This window comes from Crinia signifera, chromosome 1 (assembly GCF_055691185.1).
Source record: "Crinia signifera chromosome 1, ASM5569118v1, whole genome shotgun sequence".
Lineage (NCBI taxonomy): Eukaryota > Metazoa > Chordata > Amphibia > Anura > Myobatrachidae > Crinia > Crinia signifera.
In genome coordinates this window covers 41702635-41722276 of record NC_139217.1, presented here as the reverse complement: position 1 = coordinate 41722276, position 19642 = coordinate 41702635, and the positions used below count along the sequence as shown (strand labels likewise).

The 19642-nt window shown below is 47.5% G+C and overlaps 1 protein-coding gene across 1 annotated transcript in view; it reads left to right on the top strand.

Annotated features, from left to right (window-relative positions):
• Nucleotides 1-19642, top strand: part of EXOC6B (exocyst complex component 6B) — a 191683-nt gene that overhangs the window by 93499 nt on the left and 78542 nt on the right. Inside the window, exons 7-18 of the mRNA XM_083188828.1 lie at nt 3689-3859; nt 4008-4076; nt 9723-9806; nt 10489-10535; nt 10906-11026; nt 11391-11462; nt 11577-11674; nt 11918-12023; nt 12539-12648; nt 15907-16018; nt 18803-18937; nt 19252-19431. Of these exons, the coding sequence (XP_083044954.1) occupies nt 3689-3859; nt 4008-4076; nt 9723-9806; nt 10489-10535; nt 10906-11026; nt 11391-11462; nt 11577-11674; nt 11918-12023; nt 12539-12648; nt 15907-16018; nt 18803-18937; nt 19252-19431 (1305 nt within the window). The remainder of the gene's footprint in view (nt 1-3688; nt 3860-4007; nt 4077-9722; nt 9807-10488; nt 10536-10905; nt 11027-11390; nt 11463-11576; nt 11675-11917; nt 12024-12538; nt 12649-15906; nt 16019-18802; nt 18938-19251; nt 19432-19642) is intronic.

Below are 19642 nucleotides of genomic sequence, written 5' to 3'. Positions count from 1 at the left end.
TACCGGCTAGCATTGCTGGTGTGTTTGGGTGTGATGATACAGTACTGCCCTCTGGTAGGAGATGGAATAATACCGGCTAGCATTGCTGGTGTCTGGGTGTGATTATGCGGTACTGCCATGTGGTAGTGGATGGGATAGTACTGGCTAGCATTGCTGGTGTGTTTGGGTGTGATGATACAGTGCTGCCCTCTGGTAGGGGATGGGATTATATGGTGCTGCCCTCTGGCAGTGGATGGGATAATACCAGCTAGCATTGCTGGTCTGTTTGGGTGTGATGATACAGTACTGCCTTCTGATAGGGGATGGGATTATACGGTGCTGCCCTCTGGCAGGAGATGGGATAATACCGGCTAGCATTGCTGGTGTGTTAGGGTGTGATTATACGGTGCTGCCCTCTGGTAGTGGATGGGATAATACAGCTAGCATTGCTGGTGTGTTGGGGTGTGATTATACGGTGCTGCCCTCTGGCAGTGGATGAGTTAATACCATCTAGCATTGCTGGTGGGTTCGGGTGCTGCCCTCTGGTAGGGGACGGGTTAATTGCTGGCATTGCTGGTGTTGGGGTGTAACTGTAGATCTGGTGTATGTAACCACTTAGGGGTTTTATCTCACTAGCATTCAGCTTTCAGGAGAACAGTAAAACAGGAGGGAGCCGTTTCCAGGCCGTGTCTGGCTGTCCCTGTAGCCGTAGATCTGCCCAACCTTTGATCTTGCCATGTTCTCTCTCCCGTGGAGGATCGCAGGCCCCTGCTCTGGTCCTTTTCTCCTGTAATTGTTCTCATCCAGCGCTCTCTTACAGGGCCTGTCAGGAGCATCACCCAGCACGTTTGCCCTTTGTTCAGGTTAAGAGGTTTCTTGGCATTTGCCTGTGGGGAGGGGTGCAGCACTTAAACTCCATGCACTCCTATAAACCAGACTCAATATTACACCTGCTTGTCTGGTACTACAGACGCCTCCGTTTCTCGCTGACCCAAACATGGGCCATTGTGTCTAAGTGCACGCAGGGCCCCGCTTACCCCAGCGTCCTGGTCTGTCTGACCTATCCTCTCTTGTTGTGGCTGCTAAAAATGGCCTATACCTCATTCTGGGGCAGATGTATTAAGCCTTATCAAGAGATAAATGCAAGTGTGATAAGGAGAGATAAACATCCAGCCAATCAGCTCCTTACTGACTTTTTTCAAACACAGCCTGTAACATGGCAGTTAGCAGGTGATTGGCTGAATGTTTATCTCTCCTTATCACCCTTGCATTTATCTCTTGTTAAGGTTTATCTGCCCCTCTGCCTGGTGAGATTGCAATAGGATGTCATTCCAAGGGTTCTCCCCATTATGTTGATCCACCACAAGTCAACTGCTAGGTACGGACACACAGCAAGGAAGTCACTCATTCATAACGCTTGCTTTTCATGTTTTGGGGGCAAGGTGGTCGAGATCACAGAGGAGAAGCTGCACATAAGGCCAAATCCTTTTTAAGAATAGTCAGACAGGAAAACAAATGGATGGAAGGGAGTTTAAGCTAATGAATAAGGGAGCAATACTGGCATTACAGTAACTGCTGCCACACAGGCAGCACGAGGGGAGAAGCGGCGTATTACAAAGCAGGTACACGGACACACTGCAATATAACCGGGTAGCACGAGAATAACACCCCTGTTTGTTAAACAGGGCTTCAGATTATAAAGGGGGTAATCCCTGTGAAAAAAATAACTTAAGTTATAACATTAACCCTTGAATTATGATAACCTAATGCAACTATAAAACTGAAGAAGTTCTACATGTGTCTACTTGAGTGGAAATCACGCATCTGCAACATAAGAAAAACACCCTATTATCCTTTAACTGTATTTTAACCATGAAAAGTTTTGTTTGCTTTTTCTTGCAAAAAATGAAGGAAAAAAAAAACAAGTGTCTGTGTTTGGTTCCCATTTGCTCTTATCAGGTTGTTTACTGTATTTTTTTTCTTAGTTCTAAATAATTGATTTTTAATGGAGGATACATATCGTTGCTGATCGTTGATCTTCCTGATGTAGGGAATTCCAAAAGGGGTCAGGAAAGTACCGTATTTTTCGCTCCATAAGACGTACCTGAGCATAAGACACACCTAGTTTTTAGAGGAGGAAAAAAAAATATATTCTGAATCAAATATAGTGTAATAATTGAGACGATTGCAATATAATTCTTCTTGTCCGTTTTTTACGAATATGAAGTTAGTAGGGGGTTTGAGTACTGAAAGTGGGTATATTAAAGGCAAGAACAACTGCACTCCACTTATCACTTCTAAGTGAAAACCGAGAACTTCATCAGTTATTTATGTACAAGTCAAAGCAGACTAGTGTGGGCTAAATAACAGTAACATTGCCCTTTGTAGAGCATACACATAGATACACCCACACACAAACATACACACAAACATATCAGAGCCAGCATACACACACACACACACATACTGTAGACACAGACCCAGTGGTTCCCTCCGTCCAGGCTCCCGACTCTGCCCGCGGTGAGGAAGGAGGACGGGGGGAGGTCACATGATGCTGGTCTCTGCTGCTGGGCTGCCACGCTCTGAGATGACGGCGCATCATCCAGGACCCGGAGCTCTCCGCCAGCGCTACCCACAGACTCCATCTGTGCTGTCTCCCACCCAGCGCACTGTTTTGCACACTTTTTTTTTTTTTTTTGTCTTATGGTCCCAAAAATACGGTATATTTGCCTGACCCCACTGCTGCCCGCTAGTGCCTGGTCCCAAACTTTTTCAAATCATGGTGCCCTAGAGTAACAGAAATGTTTTTTGGTGGAACCAAAAGGCCCCCAAATTTTTTTTGTGTATGTTATAAAGAAAATAACAAATTCAATAAATTGTTTGTGTCATCCTTAGGGTCAGTTATGTGGTGAGGGACAGAATTCGCTTGTGTTTGTCCACATGTGTTATGACGGTTGGCAGCTACAAGCACTGGTATTGCTTATAACATTAACCATTAATTATTTGAATCAATCCTGGACTTCCAACCCAGGGCACCCTGGGAAGTTCTCAGCTGTACCAAGCATCCCTAACCTTCGTACCCCGCCTCCTAACCCCAATGCCTAATTCTAACCTCTCCTCCTAAGTGCCTAACTTTCCCTCCCCACAGCCTTACCCTAATTTTACTAACCCGCAGTCTAAAACTAACCCCCCCCCCCCCTAGTGCCTAGATCGTACAGCGCTCCTTTCCCTGGCCTAACCCTCTCTGCACCCTTACGTTTGGCATCTTCGTTGATGTAGGGAATCCAGTGCCACTCTCCTGCCAGTAATTGGATGTACACATTTCATCATGACACCGGTTAGAGGTCCATATAAGGCATGGGTCTTCAACCTGTGGCCCTCCAGATGTTGTGAAACTACATGTTCCAACATGCATTGCCACATTTTTTCCTATGAGAGCATGCCAAAACTGTCAGGGCATGCTGGGACATGTAGTTCTACAACATCTGGAGGGCCACAGGTTGAAGACATGTGATATAAGTGGACACCATGCACTTGTCAAGTCATTATATCTTATGGCAATGCATGACACGAGAACAGTTGTCCACCCTAGTGGCCTCTGTGCGTGAACAGGATGAAGTATTCTGAGTTTAGCCACTGCAGACTTGTATTGTGGATGTCTTTCCCTCTGGGCACATGGCTGTATTGAAACCTCTCTTACTCTTTGTAGGCTCAGCAGCAGAGAAGCTTGGACAACATCCTGCCGTTGCACTCCAAGGGAGCCATTGGGAAGAGGTGCAAGAAGGACCTGTGCCCAAGTCCGGAGGTGAACGGGACAAGCCCAATGTCTGAGCAGGACTCTGGGATCCTTGATGTTGAGGATGAAGACGAAGAGGAGGAGGTACAGAGATGGGGTTGTGAGGGTTTAAAGAGTATTGAGGCTTGGTTTGTGGTTGGCTAGTATGTCCGATACGTGGGCTAGCAGGACCAACTGAACCATTGGGGGAGGATTCTGATCAAAGAACTCAGGATTTTTCCTTCTCTCACAGGCACCTGGGACTCAGGACTTAGTGGACTTCTCACCAGTATACCGCTGCTTACACATCTACACAGTGCTGGTGAGTCCTCTGATTGCTGTGTAATAATGGTACAGTAATGCACATAAATAGCACAGCTCCTTGCCAATATGGCCGTATACCTCCCCTTGTGGCATTAACAAAGTGACAGCTTTTATATCACTCTTATTTCATGCTAGTCCTGTGCTGGACACTAAGTGATGCCACCAGACAAGGCACCTGTGTTCTAATGTTACAAAGAGAGTCAGATTGTGCAATGCATGATGGTACATGTAGTTCTCGGCCTCAGTCCTGTGACCGAAGGCTGTCCTCTTGTACTTCTATCACTTCAGTGGGGAAAATATAGAGCATGGCTATTAAGCTTGCGGCCCTCCAGCCACATGCTGAGAACAATGGTAGCAGAGCATGCTGGGATATGTGGTGCCACGGCAGCTGGACGGGGCCACATGCTGACTACTCCTGATATCAAGAGCCAGAGTGCATCCAGGGGCCACAAGCTGCAATCAGAGGGTGTACAATTACACTGGTTTCTGGCCGCTTCGCACCGCCTGGGAATCAGCATTATGAGTTACAGTTAAGCTGGATTTTAATAGGATTTCAGGGACGGGCTTAAGTATGTAATGCATTGTGCTGATTACCGGGTAGTGGGGATCAGTGCAGGCTGTCCCCAGGAGATCAGAAAGTGACATAGCCCTGAAGTCTTCCGGGGAGGGGGGCGGCCAGTGCCAACAGTAGCACCGATCTCCCAGCAAGTGGTTAAACCAAACCCTAGCTCCTAGTACCTGGAACGTTCCCTCTAATATCTCTGTCCTTTATTACTAGTCAGGGATTTCTCACAGTGACAGGAACCTGGGATGAGTTAGGAGAACATGGACCATGTTCTCTGGTGGACTCCAACACAGACACTAGTGTCCTAGAACATCGATGTTGGCAAAACTCTATATCAAGGATGCCATGATATTGTAGAACTGTGACACAGACGCCAAAGTGTTTATGAACAGCTGCTGAAATATAGCTTTTGGGGAGGGGTAAAGCTCACAGGCAATGTCTAGGGTGACAGTCATTGGCTCGACAGCGAAAGGTCAACATGTACAAGGTCATTATTAAAGATCCGCCTGGGAAGGTCGACCCATGTAAAGGTCAACATTAGGTTTTCTTTGGGGGGGTTTTGTGTGTCAATGTGGACATGTGAGCACGCGGAACCCCAGTTAGTGCCAGGTGCCTCGTACTTCTGCTCTCCACACACTTCATTGTTCCCAGTCATAGTCCATGTGAAAATCGGGTCGACCTTTTTCACGTGTGTCAACCTTTTGTATATGTCGACCTATTGATGGTCATCCTAGACATTTTCAGCCAGCCATCCAGATACCTTTGGACAGACAAGTGCCCTTACTCAGGCTGGAGAGAGGGTTCCTGGCTGCCCTGTACTATACTGTCCGGTGAGCTCCGCCTGTCTCCTCGCTGCTCCTGTGAGCACCAGGGAGCATCAACTGTGATCCCAGATCCTAAAAGGTTCCTTCCACGTGCTGGTTCTTGTGCACTCTTACTGGTAAAGTCACAGACCAGCGACAGGTGAGCCCTGCAATCCCTCCGATGAGACGCCAAACTCTTAACCTCTGAGAACAGTGGGAATGTACAGCAAAGACTTGTTTGATGGGAATTAGGATGTCATTACATTTCTCTGGAACACTGAGATGAGAAGCGGAGCTTGTTTTCTCTGCCGGGATCAGAGAGCGGGCACTGGGACGTGTCGGTACCCGCTCGTGTTTGGGCTGCTAATGTTCCCTCGCGTTTTCGCTGGGCTTGTGATGGTTCTACCTCCTTTGTCCTCCTGTCTGTCAGGAGCTATAGGGAAGGGGGTCTCTGCGAGGTTACCTACAACCTGGGACAGGTGTCTTTGCTCATCCTGCCGGAGTGACAGCGCGCATGGTTACTCCTCTAACAGACGTTGTTTTGTCTGGGTGTCAGCTGCGGTTCACGTCCTGTAAGAGCCCCCCGGCCTTTCTGGAAGTTGTTTGCACTTGGTGAAGCTATGGAGCTCCAGTGTGTGTGACTTGTTGTGGAGTGGTCACAGTATGTGTGCGTGGCGGCTCAGTAGCGGTTGTGCCCATTTCATAGCAGGCGTTACACACGTGTTTTAAGATGTGTCCAGATACTCCTTTGGTCAATTTGTGCCCCGTTTGGTGCAGCTCGGACAGGTGGGTTTCTGGTTTGGTGCCAGTCTCTGGAAGTAAGAGCCAAAGTGATATACATTTGCAGATGTATGTATGCGCTTGGCCTCTGGGCTTGTGCGGAACGATTGCGAGTCCCCTGACAGTGCACGGACAGGTCTTGTACTGTGTGATATTGGACAGGGTCGTGCATCCCGGAAACCCCTTGGTCTTATTGACAATGTCATGTCCTAGCTGGTACTATAACCCCCCCCCCCAAGTTCCCTGTACATTTGCAGCACTTAACATGAGTTTGTCCAGCGGAATTGATTCCGCTGACAGTCGGCAAGTAGGAGATTGTCTGTCAGCATTTTGACAGTGGAACAATCCCGAACCATTGAACTTACTGCTGCTGCTATTAGGATTGTACCTGGATTGGATATTATGATTGGAAGACATGTATTCCACCTCTGTAATACTGGTGGGCTTGCACCATTATACTGAACAACCCTTGTATGGTATACAAGGGTTGTTCAGTATAATGGTGCAAGCCGACCGGTATTACAGAGGTGGAATACATGTCTTCCAATCATAAATTATATTGAACAGAGGGGTATCTGGACTCATGATAGATTGATTCTAGGTCGACCACTAATGGTCAACAGTGGGTAGGTCAACACCTTTAAATGGCCGACATACTCGACATTGACAGGACGACACACGCAAAAGGTTGACACAGACATGGTTGAGACTGAAAAGGTCGACACAAGTCGTCGTTGTCCCCCCCCCCCCCCCCCTGTCCAAAGCATGGCGAGCGCAGCGGTAAAATTATATGGCGTCCATGTCGACATATGCTTAAGTAGACACCAAAAAAACATGAACAACGTGTGTTCACTTTTTTGGTGTCGACCATGTCTGTCAACTTTTTGCTTGTGTCGATGTTCTGCCAATGTCGACCATTTAAAGGTGTCGACCATTCTTGCCATAACCGACAGAGTAGTGATGTGAAGGTTCCGTCTGTGTATGACCTGTCCTCTGAGCAATGATATCCCAGGGATCAGAAGAGTAATCACCGACATCACAACCCAAGGCCAGCTTACGTCCTGCCCCAGAACTTTGGACAGTGGCGGTAAGGCCATCGGATAGGCTTCAATACAACGATTTCAGCGCAGGGGGTGACAGACGTGGTCCCTGTACCAGGAAGGTCAGCTGTGCGCCCGAACATGAGAATGTTGTTTAATCAGCGAGTGGTCCCCGCGTTCATTGTAAGGGGCATGTTTACTTGGCGGAATGGGCCCCCGGCGAGAAATGTTCTGGAATGTGCTTATTGTGCCTCCTTTGTTCTTCCGAACGCCCCCTTTTGTTCTGCTCTGAGTTCGGGGTGTGAAAGCACAAGTCACAAACTCTGACAGCGCAGTGACCCCGCACGCTGCGGCTCGCTCCCCTGCTCGGGCCTACTGGTGACCTGCTGATAAGGCCGCTGCTGAGCGATGGGCCGAATCCTGTTTGCCAGCTACAGGAAGTGATGTCCTTTGTTTGCTGGGAGGAAGCGTTGGGGGCACGAGCACTGTACTGAGGCCTCACAAATACCTCTCATAATAATAATAATAATAAGCATTATCAGAGCGGCTGCTTCCGAGTAGGGTCCGGCTGAACTTTTCGCCCCGTGCATAAAAAGCTCCCATTTAGCATAAACATTACAGTATTTATTATCCTTGTTTTTGTTCAGGCGACCTTGTAGTCCCCACTGCTCCTATCAGGCCGGCTTATCAGCGGGGCAGAAGTTCACATATTGTAAGGGAAGGGGGTCAGCCGACGGTCAGACTTAAGGCACCTGTAAATGAGATGCTGCACATTATCACACAGCCCCGCAGCAGGCTCCTGCAGGAAACGCTGAACTTTCTCAGGAAGGTGAACCAGGGAAAGCAGAGGAGGAGAGGCTGGGTCAGGCCGGGGTTAATGGAGCAGCGGCTGCTGAACTTGAAATGGCTAGGAAGGAGCCCACATCTGCTAGCAGGTGTGCGTGAGGGAGTGGCGGGGGGGGGGGGGGGGGGGCACATCTGTTACACTACATACCTCCGCCTGTGTGTAGGGTCCACTCACACGATTATGGGTGCCTGTAAGGCAATGGGATTGGTGTCTTCTGCTTTGTAGTATGGAACAAGCTCTGTCAGTGCAGCAGGGAGGTAGTATGGTAGAACAACCATGATATAGGCATGAGGTGTGGCTCTGTAGATATACACGCAGCGGCATATATATTCCTGCCAGTACTGGTGACTGGTGTGCAGGCAGCGTCTGTACACCAGCTACATGCAGTGCTATCAGTCTGGGGATCCGGGGTATATGCCAATTACACAAGGGAAGCTCTGAGAGTCAGGCATTCCAGTGATCAGACGCACACATGTATTCTGGTAATGGGGAATACTGGGATTCGGCAGGGAAGGAATTTCAGTGACTGGGAATGAAAGAGAGGTCTCCCGGGGAGCGGGAGAGGTCTCCCGGGGGAGGGGGGGGGGGGGGGGGGGGCGGGCTGGGAGTTGGAGAGGTCTCCCGGGGAGCGGGAGAGGTCTCCCGGGGGGCTGGGAGTGGGAGAGGTCTCCCAGGGAGGCACTGGGTGGGTTAGTGTGGGGCAGAGACTTGTGCTTTTCTCATACCCGGCAGCGCTCACTGCCGCCTGTGTGTCGGATACCAGGCGGCTGTATCTGCCCATCTCCTGCCCTGGGTGCTGAGATCATAGAGGCAAGGTCCGGCTCAGAGGCTGTGTGCTCCGCAGTGATAAGGACACAGGAAGAAACCATTATGTGATAACCGCTGTCTGCTGTGTACTAATGTTCCCCTGAGGCTCTCCCAGTGAACTTGTCCTACATAACACTCCGTGACCCTGTGACCTTGTTACATGATCCCCCTCTCAGGACAGGGTTAACCCATCTGTAGCTGGTCATGGTGTAAAATCAAAGCCTATCTCTTGGTAAGCATTCCAGTAGTGTACAGAAGCTTTGTGTGTGTCTGTAAATGCATCAAAGGGACAATATCATTTGGATATATATATATATATATGTGTGTGTGTGTTATATATTTATTGCATATTTGTGCTCGTTCATGCTACAAATCTCCTGTTTCTATACATCCCAAAAACGCTGTATTGTACTGAGACCTTGTAGCTGCTGAGGTCATTGGAGCACCCTGACCTCATTGCCATGTTAGTGGCACCAGCCAATTGGCTCCTAACGGTCATGTGATTGGAAAATGGGAGCTGATTGGCTGGAGCACCATTTACCACGCCCAAAAAGTTTGAAATGGCTAAAACTCATTGATAAATGGGCCCCTTTGCCCATTATCCTGCTGAAAGTACCCGATCTATGTCAGAATGGAGCGGTTCATGTATAACACACACTGGCACTACTATCTGTTTTTATCAAGGTTAAAGATTCCTAAGGCGGCTTCATCCATTGTCACACTTTTTAGGGGATGTTTTTAGAAAAAAATAGTTTAACACCATTAAAAAATTGTAGTCATTGCTTTTGTCTCCTGGTTTCAGGGCTCCAGAGAGGTCTTTGAGAATTACTATAGAAAGCAGAGGAGAAAGCAGGCGCGCCTGGTGCTGCAGCCACCGTCCAATATGGTAACTATCTGCTCCACCTATACCTGTCTTACGCTTGTGAATATTACCCCGTCACTTGGGCACCTTATGCAGCTGTTCCTGAGTCTCCTTTGTGTTGACATATAACGGATGCAGGGGTAAATGTATGACGCTCGGAGGTAGGTAGGTATCTATCTCCCTATACATTATGTGCAAGGTGATAATGCACCAGCCAATCAGCTCCAATATGTAAATTGACCGTAAGAAGCTGATTGGCTGGAGCATTATCACCATACTCATAAGTCTTTATGGGGAGAGACATAACTTCTCTGGCTTCATACATTTACACCACAGAGTCTTTGTAGACAGGACGGTGTTCCAGGATACAATATCCTATATGGTGTGCATGGGGCAGAGACCCCAAGTCTTGTTAGTTGCCTGCTACACATATAGTGATCCATGATGTGCCCGGTTAGGATCCGGTCACACCTATGCTCAGAAATCAGTAGTAATGTCACCAAGGAAGGGGCATTTACCATTGTTGGCAGGCTTGGGTACTGACATGGCTCCTAATACTGATGGGATCATCGATGCCCACGTCTCATACACTGTAAAACGGCATTGGGGGTCCGGAGACATTTGATGGGAGGAGCTTCTTGGCAGCAGGAGCCGGCGTGTATTATAGGAAGTGTCGCGGCTTACCATAGACTCTTCTCTGTTACAGCATGAAACGCTGGATGGCTACAGGAAATACTTCCACCAGATTGTCGGGTAAGTTACCGCTAGTACCCCTTATTGCCATTTACTGCGTCTGGGAGGTGGGTGGGTGTGGGGGGGATGTCGCTTTTTATCATCTGCCTTCATTAGGTTCAACATAGCAGAGAAGCGGTGGAACCTTATCAGAATGCACAACCGAAAGACTAGTTCCAAAATAAACCGACTTCGGTTTTGTATCCCAGACCTAGAAAGTGATCAATGTCCTACCGGCCTAGTCCTAGTAGTCTTGCTAGGTGTGGTCAGAGTTCCTGATGCCGACACTTCATACACACAGGTGTCTTCTGCTTTACCCTGTCACCGGAAATCTGCTTCTGGGTATCCTGCTTCGGTTTTCGGTTTACCGTGTCGTTTTGTCATCCATCAGGTTTTTCGTCGTTGAAGATCACATCCTTCACACGACGGTCGGCCTGGTCAATCGAGCTTACATCGAAGAACTCTGGCAGTTGGCATTGTCAAAAACAATGGCAGCTCTGAGGACCCACTCGGTAAGACATGCCATTAGTTCCGTCTGATTCTGCTGTACTGTTTCGAGGGGCCTCTGCCTTCCAGGAGATCTCTATCATAAATGACCCCTGCTGGTCAGATGATCCTGTAATGATCTGGTCAACGTATGGCTCTTTTGGTGGAGCTGAATGACTAGAAGTGAGCTCCCGTTTCTTTATAAGGGGCTCAAGTTACATTGACCATTACAGAATTAGCAGATGTCCTCTCTGAAACCAATATCAGATCCTGTTGGGTGATATAATCTGTGAAGACCACGTTGTTGGATGATGTCTGTAGATGGTGTGTAGGTATTGTAGAATAATGTGAAGTCCATGCGTTACTCAGTGATGCCGCTTTGTCTTACAGTCTTACTGCTCCGATCCCAACCTGGTGTTGGACCTCAAGAACCTCATTGTACATTTTGCTGACACACTGCAGGTAGGTCCGGACACTCCCTCCCCATTCTCTATTACCCATCCCCGCCCTTTAATGTCTAGAGTGGCCTTTTGTTCCGTCTCTACCCTGATACGTTCCATGTGTTGCTCCATCTAGGGTTACGGCTTCTCGGTGAACCAGCTGTTTGACATGTTGCTGGAGGTCAGAGACCAGTACAGTGAGATCCTGCTGAAGAAGTGGGCTGTGGTCTTCAGGTACGTAGGTCCTCCCTTACATATGTTCCATCTCAGCAATATGCTCCCACTAGTGCTACCTCCTCTCATTCCACCTGTAGACGCATACCGCCAGACAAGTGCTTACTCCATGTCAATTCGTGCTATTATGGCTCCTCCCACTCAGCATTGCGCGAGTAGTAGAGAGTACATGTAACGCTGCCCTCTAGTGTTGGCTATATTCATATGAAGGTGTTTTTTTATTTAAATAACTTTACTGTGCAGGAATATCCTGGATGCAGACAACTACAGCCCCATTCCAGTGAGCGATGAGATGGCGTACAGGAGGACAGTGAGCCTGTTTCCCTACCAAGATCCCGACTTAGAGAAGGTAAGAGAATAATGTGCTTGGCCACGATACTACTCCACATCACTTATACAGATGCGCTATTGGTCTTCTAGGCGAGCGGTGAGATCTCACACCTGAGCTGCAGAAGCTCCGCCCACTGAGTGTTCTGTGGTTCTGGTATGTAGCGCGCCCACTAACTGGTGTCTCCATCTGTGACCGTCACCGCACTAAACCTATGATAAATCGCTGTATAAAAGCTTTTTTGTTTATTTTCTTTCTTGTACTTCTTGTACATACATATTAAAGGATAACTCTAAAATACTGTTCTAGCACAGTGCCTGGTTTATATATTCCCCTTTGAAGATTGTGTCCTTTTAAACTGAGTTTTGCTAGGGACATTCATTTCGAATAAGATGACAAAGCTCAGAGCGTTGTGTCCCATTGCCCATGGTCTGGCCACAGATGTGATCACATGATCTGTTTGCTGTGACCATGGGTGACCTTCCCTTTCTGTGACGCGCACAATTCATGTGTTGGTTTTTATCTTTTCTTTTCAGCAACCGTTTCCCAAGAAGTTCCCATTTTCTGAATTTGTACCCAAAATCTACTGTCAGATTAAGGAGTTTATCTACGCCTGCCTGAAGTTCTCTGAGGACTTGCATCTCAGGTGAGCTGTCCTATCTCTTGGCATCTTCGCATGACTGATGGCCGTACTGAAGCTTCACACTCTCTTTTATATACTAAAACGGTCCCCGGTTTTCCAAAGACTGTAAGCGTTAATGTATTATGTAGGGTACACACCAGAACGATTTGGCCCAATTTAGATACAATCTTGACCGATTGTTTGTAAATTGGGCATGTTTTGGGCCTTGTTTTGTGGGGTCGTTTTTCAGAGTCTACCTGCAACAGGTAGGATATGAAAAGCGACCATTCAAGTGAATACGGGTCGCGATCAGATCGGATGCCGTTTCGTGAGTGGATCTTAAGCTCCACCAGATCGTGAGTGGGTCGTACGATCGTCTTACTACCCGCGCATGATGTGCATCGTTCTGGTGTGTACTGGGCAATAGGGTTGACTGACTGTCCTGAAGAGCTTGCAATCTGTGCAGTACTGTAGGTTGGACATCGGCTTTATGTTGGCTCATAAGCAGAACAATTTCTGGATGAATGTGACATTTAATTTTCTGCAATATACCGTATCATCCACAGTACATTTGGAGATCCAGATTGGGGGGGATATGCTGTAAATATTCAATGGTACAGTAAATAGGTCCCTATACGTAGTGCAGAAAATTCAGCCCAACGGTCACTCGGTGCATGCCTGGCACTAGGCCGGTCTCTTGGCCCCCATGTGTTCCCGATACATAAACGTGTAGTATTAAGAGGAGCGGGCTTCCCCCTGTTCTCCCGTCCAGTCCCCTTATCTGCAGCATTTGTCAGGTAGAGGTGGATAAGGAGTGACAAGGTCACTTGACCCCGGGCCGCTCTCTGTGATATTGATGCTTTTGAACCCTCTCTGCTATAAGCATCCTCCATCTCTCTTGCAGCCCTGGGAGATAAGACCACTTGTCCTTTCCGACCTTTTAGACGGCTGATGACAGATCAAAGAAGCTTGCGTTTCCCAGGCATTATAGTCCCTGCTGCCAGGTTCAGTGATATTACCCGTAGCTCCTCGCAGTCAGGAATCCGGCACAAATTCCTGGCCTAATTACAGCGTAGGCGTCGTATCTCACACTGCATGTATGCCGCGAGTCCTGCGTCTCTATCCCTAGGGAGAGGACTGTGTATTATCACTGCTCCATCTGCCCCCTGGTCTGAGCCGCGGAAGTCAGAGCCAGCGTGTTTAAACGCCGCTCCTGTAATCTGTTGCTGTAATTGGCAGTTATCGTTCCACCACTGTTGTAATGTGTTCATGTTGTTTTTATTAACTGATATGTTTGCTGGGTCCCTTCCCACCAGCCGAGCGGCTGTTTGAGCAAGATGTAGAAGGGAGCTATGGTAGAGATTTATCAAAGCGTAGAGAGTGACGAAGCCCAACCAATCAGGTCCTAACTGTTGTGCTGCAGGCCGTGGGGCAGATTTATTAAGCCTTAACAAGATATAAATGCAAGGGTGATAAGGAGAGATAAACGTCCAGCCAATCCGCTCCTTACTGGCTTTTTTCAAACACAGCCTGTAACATGGCAGTTAGGATGTGATTGGCTGGATGTTTATCTCTCTTTATCACCCTTGCATTTATCTCTTGTTAAAGTACAAGAGAAAAAGGAAGTGGCGCTAATATTGATGAAATAATCAAAAAATATATATTTAATGTTATTTAAAACAACATGGCATGTAGAAATTGTATACAAAATTAGCATAAAACATGTGCAATGAAAAAATACATATAACAATAAAATGATATAAAACAATCTAACTGGACCAGAAGCTGAATACGTGTGGACCCAATAAGTGCAGTTCGGAAAGGAATTTTGATTAATTGGAGGTTCAAATAACCCTGTGGGCTGATAGTTACCACTGGTGGCCGTTGTCAAAGGTTACCTTTGAAAAAGCTGCACCTCTACAAGCAGCGAAACGCGTCAGGTTTTACCTGGACCAGGACAAGCTGATCCTTATTTGTGACCCTTCACTCGGACTCTCTATACCCTGGGCCGCTCATCTCCACTCCAAGAGCCCTTCCACTCTTGCACATTGCAGCAGCAGGGCACCATTTCTGGCACAACGCAAACCAGAATTTCCAGCAGGAATCAAGGTTGGCCGTACACGATCGAGATCATTGACCAGCCGGTCTTAAGCCACCAACCCTGAGGACACCTGCCTATGGTCATTCCATTCTATTTGGAGCCTCTAGCGACGTGGGAGACATCTACAGCCATCCATCAGCTACCCACCCCACCACACCCAAGGGGTTTTGGACCCCCAGAGGTCCCACAGTCGCACCAATTTGAGGACCATTACAAAATTCTTGAAATTGATGACAACGGCCACCAGTGGTAACTATCAGCCCACAGGGTTATTTGAACCTCCAATTAATCAAAATTCCTTTCTGAACTGCACTTATTGGGTCCACACGTATTCAGCTTCTGGTCCAGTTAGATTGTTTTATATCATTTTATTGTTATATGTATTTTTCATTGCACATGTTTTATGCTAATTTTGTATACAATTTCTATATGCCATGTTGTTTTAAACAACATTAAATATATATTTTTTGATTATTTCATCAATATTAGCGCCACTTCCTTTTTCTCTTGTATTCTGACATTTTGGGGCTGACTACCCCTATATTAAGTGGCTGCTCTTGGCTCAGCACCCGTGGTAGCGCCTGTCCGTGCCCCTTAGGGAGCACTCCAGCATCTCTTGTTAAAGCTTCATACATCTCCCCCAGGGTTTGAAAAATGACCAGGGCAGGTTGGTTGGTGGAAGGGAGGGGTTGGGGTCAAGGCAATGATAGGGTGAAAAATTAAATGCAGAATTCTAGCGATCACAGGTTCCTGGGTTCAGATTAGTTGTTAGTATTGGTGATATGGTTTGAGTATTAGGCGGCCACATTTAATTTTAGTGCTTCCTGGCGCGTGTTGGTGTATCTCGAGTCTCTGACCCATGTGCACATTCGCAGCCGCTGCCGGGAGCTGGATGTTACTGAATCGGCCTATTCAGTTCAGAGGGCGTGGCTGAAATGAGGATTTATGTCACCCCCAGGTCAAGACAGTCATTTTATAGATCATCCGCCCCACTTTATGGAGTATATATAAGATAGTAGCGATCGGAAGAGAACCATCGATCTATTCAATATAGGATGATAGGTTCTCCGGCAGATGCCCCAAATTTAAGATACACCCAAAACCTATGTACAGATCACTTATAGCATTATCCCGTAGAGTAGCCGCTTACTGAGGTGTTCCACATCGCCTTTTTATTTCAGCTCCACAGAAGTGGACGATATGATCAGGAAATCCACCAACTTACTGCTGACCCGCACCCTGAGCAGCTGCCTGCAGACAATCATCAAGAGGAAGAACGTGGGGCTGACGGAGGTGAGAAGGGGGCGGGGCAGCCACATTACCCCGTTCGTACAGAGTGTAATGTAATGAAGTGTCACCTACTTGTCCGATTAATAAATACAGATACGGTTTGTACCCTATAAAATGTAATGAAGTAGACCCCTTGATTGTGACTGGTGCAAATTCCATACAAAATGTAATGAACTAAAAACACACACACACCTTATTAAAGCTTCATAGCGGGAATACTCACTAGGATGCCAGAGATGATGGCCCCCCCAGCTCATGCAGATAGGCCAGGCACCCAAACAGCCCCGATGCTGCGGCGACGCTGGTGAATGGGACAGGTAGCGTGTGACGCCTGTATACCTGGAAGCTTTGTGTGTTCTCAGCCAGACGGCCACCTAGAGATCCTGCTCAGGCGTGGAGAAAGGCGCGATGCATGAACGCTCCGGAGCTCACCTGGCATCCGCCCTAAATACAGTCCCGGCTGTGTGTTCTCTGTGGCAGGCGATTAGCAGAGCTGGCAGTGCACCGCTTAACGTGAGCGAGTGCGGGGAACAATAGCTGTGTAATTAGTCGTGACGTACTGGTGGGCGTGAGTGACTGCGGGGGTGTTCTAGTCATGCTCATTGGTTCTTAATAGGTCGGAGCGGGCTTCAGTCTGCCTGATTGTAGTGGTAATTCTAGTTCTCTATCAGACCGCTACCTCCAGTTGCTCTTTGTGTTGTGTGGTGTGTTTCTGCTACTGGGCTGCATATATCAGACCCCAGACACCCAGAATGAATGTGTTCATATAGACCCTATGGGACTTGCATTATAACCCTCATAGCATGTGGGGGGTGTTATCTGTAATGATACATTCTGTATATGGCACTGGAACGCTGCACTGTTCATTACTGACATCCATGAATACATATTACCCTGGCACATGTGACCTACATGCATGGCCATAGTAGGTCCCTATGAGGGTTACGGCTCATGTACTTTCCTATGTCTCTAGCACAGTGGTGTCGGCACCGGGATCAGAGACAGGGCGGGCGTGCGAGTAGCTGGAAGCTCTCTGACATGTCAGGCGCGGGAGAGCGAGGGAACTTTGCGGTTGCTGTCTGAGCATGTCTGGGTTTTCCTGTGATTTCTGTCCGTGTTTGTTGTTAGTCTCCACATTCCTGACGTAGCCCGGGTGACGGGGCGTGACGCGAGTAACAGGCTCACAATGAATACTTGCACTCTCCCTCCGTGCAGGACGGACGCTCATGTCTGCTGTGTATGGAGCTGGCCGTTCAGTGGGTCCTGCTGCTCAATGAGGGGGTTACTGAAATGTCTTGCGTGTGTGTGTTGTAGGTTTCCTCCGTGTTCTGTTCTTGGACCTCTTCTTCTCTCCCTCTATACATCTTCTATAGGTGAGCTGATCAGCTCTTCTTCTTGCTTACATGATTGTCTATGTGCTATGTCGTTCAGATCTACCTCTCCTCACTCTCCAGCTGTCTCTATTTCTTCCTTGATGTCCCATCGCCTTCTTAAATTTAACATGCCCAAGACTGAGCTGATCATGTTCCCACCGTCCAAATTAATCTCGCCACCCTCAATTTAATTATCTGTTGACTCCACCGCCATCTACTATAAGCCCCCAAGTTTACTGACTTGGAGTTTGGTCTCTTTCCTTTCCTTCAACTAAACTGTCATTACCTGGCGCAGTGCTTCCGTATCCATCACTACATTTCCAGGAACGGGCCATTGCTTACCCTGGATGCTATGAACGCCTCATAGACCCACTGGTAATCTCTGAACTCATGTTCCCGCTTACTATCTGGCCTTCCTTGCTCTCATCAGTCTACACTGTCCGCAGCAGATTCCGTTGTGCTTTACAATAGTAGACAGTGATAAAACAGACTGGGTAACAACAGACATACTTGGAGGTAGGAGGGCCCTGCTGCAAGCTTACAATCTATAGGGATATAGGAGGGAAACACTTTGTACCAAGTTACAAGTCCAGAAGGGAAGCTATATAATACATAAGTGCCTCAGAGGGTTATGCGTGTAGAACTTAAATATGATAGGCTTGCCTGAAGAGGTGAGTTTTCAGGGAACGCTTGAAAGTTTGGAGGCTAGCGGAGAGTCTTATTGTGCGTGGAAGGGCATTCCATAGGATGGGAGCAGCCCGATGAAAGTCCTGTAATAGTGAATGGGAGCTAGTGATCTGTGCAGAAGACAGACGCAGATCTTGTGTAGAGTGGAGTGGTCGAGATGGGAGATATTTTGTGATGCGTAGAGAGATATAAGCTGGAGCAGTATGGTTAATAGCTTTATATGCAAGTAGAAGTGTTTTATATTGAATACGGTAAGATACAGGCAACCAATGGAGGGACTGGCAGAGCGGATCAGCAGACGATGAGCATCTTACTAGGAAGATCAGCCTAGCAGCAGCATTTACAATGGATTGCAGTGGTGAGAGTCTGTTCTTGGGAAGACCAGTTAGGAGACTATTGTAATAATCAATGCGATATATAATGAGTGCATGGATAAGAGATTTAGTAGTGTCTTGTGTGAGATACGGTCGTATGTTGGATATGTTATTTAGATGCATGTAACATGATTTGGAGACCGATTGAATGTGTGGAACAAAGGACAGGTCAGAGTCGAGGATGACCCCAGGCAATGAGCTTGTAGGGTAGGGTAGATTGTCGAGTTGTCAACAGCGATGGAGATATCAGGATGGTAACTGTTCTTAGTTGGCGGGAATATAAGTAATTCCGTTATATTAATTATAGATGTATGCGAAGCAGGACCTATCAACTGAAGTCTTTCTTTCTGCAGCTTGTCCAGATCATCATTAATACCAGCCACCTGGAGATCTCCTGCAAGTTCCTGGAAGAATTCATCACCAATATCACCAATGTGCTTCCTGACACCGTCCACACTACCAAGTTATACGGCCTGACCACATTCAAGGTGAGTGACGAGGTGCTGCTAGGGCCTGACTGGGTGAGAACCTACTACAGATGTTGAGGAGAAGGACGAAGGGGCAACCAAACTTCCTGAAAGTCTTTTATAAACCACCAAGAGCAGAACATAATTTCCCAACACTAAAGATAATATTACAAGACTATAGACCAGTTTATGTGCAGCACCGGTCGAGTCCTGTAGATGTGACTGATTAGTGGAGTCTGTAGACCTAGTCTACTGGATATTGTATCTCCGTCCTAGAACAGCTGTCCGGTTGTATGGTTAAGGGCATCTAAATTGCCATCTGTCTTTATCTGCAGGATGCCCGACAGGCAGCAGAAGAGGAAATCTACACTAACCTTAACCAAAAAATTGACCAGTTCCTGCAGCTGGCAGACTACGACTGGGTGGCCTCAGAGTCCAGCAGTTGTGCCAGCGACTACCTGGTGGACCTGGTTGCTTTCCTTAACAGCACTTTTGCAGTATTCACCCATCTGCCTGTAAGTACTCTACCTCCTTTGCCACCCTCTCACCCGATGCTCATACATCTCACATGAAAAAGAAGTGTCACATACTGTATAGTGAAGTACATAAGAAAATGAATTAAAACTATTCAAAAATTAAGTGCACTGTTCATAAAGTGCATGAATTTTCTGTAGACTCGTATCATGAACAAGCATCAGCGGCGGTGGATACAGGATTACCTGGGCT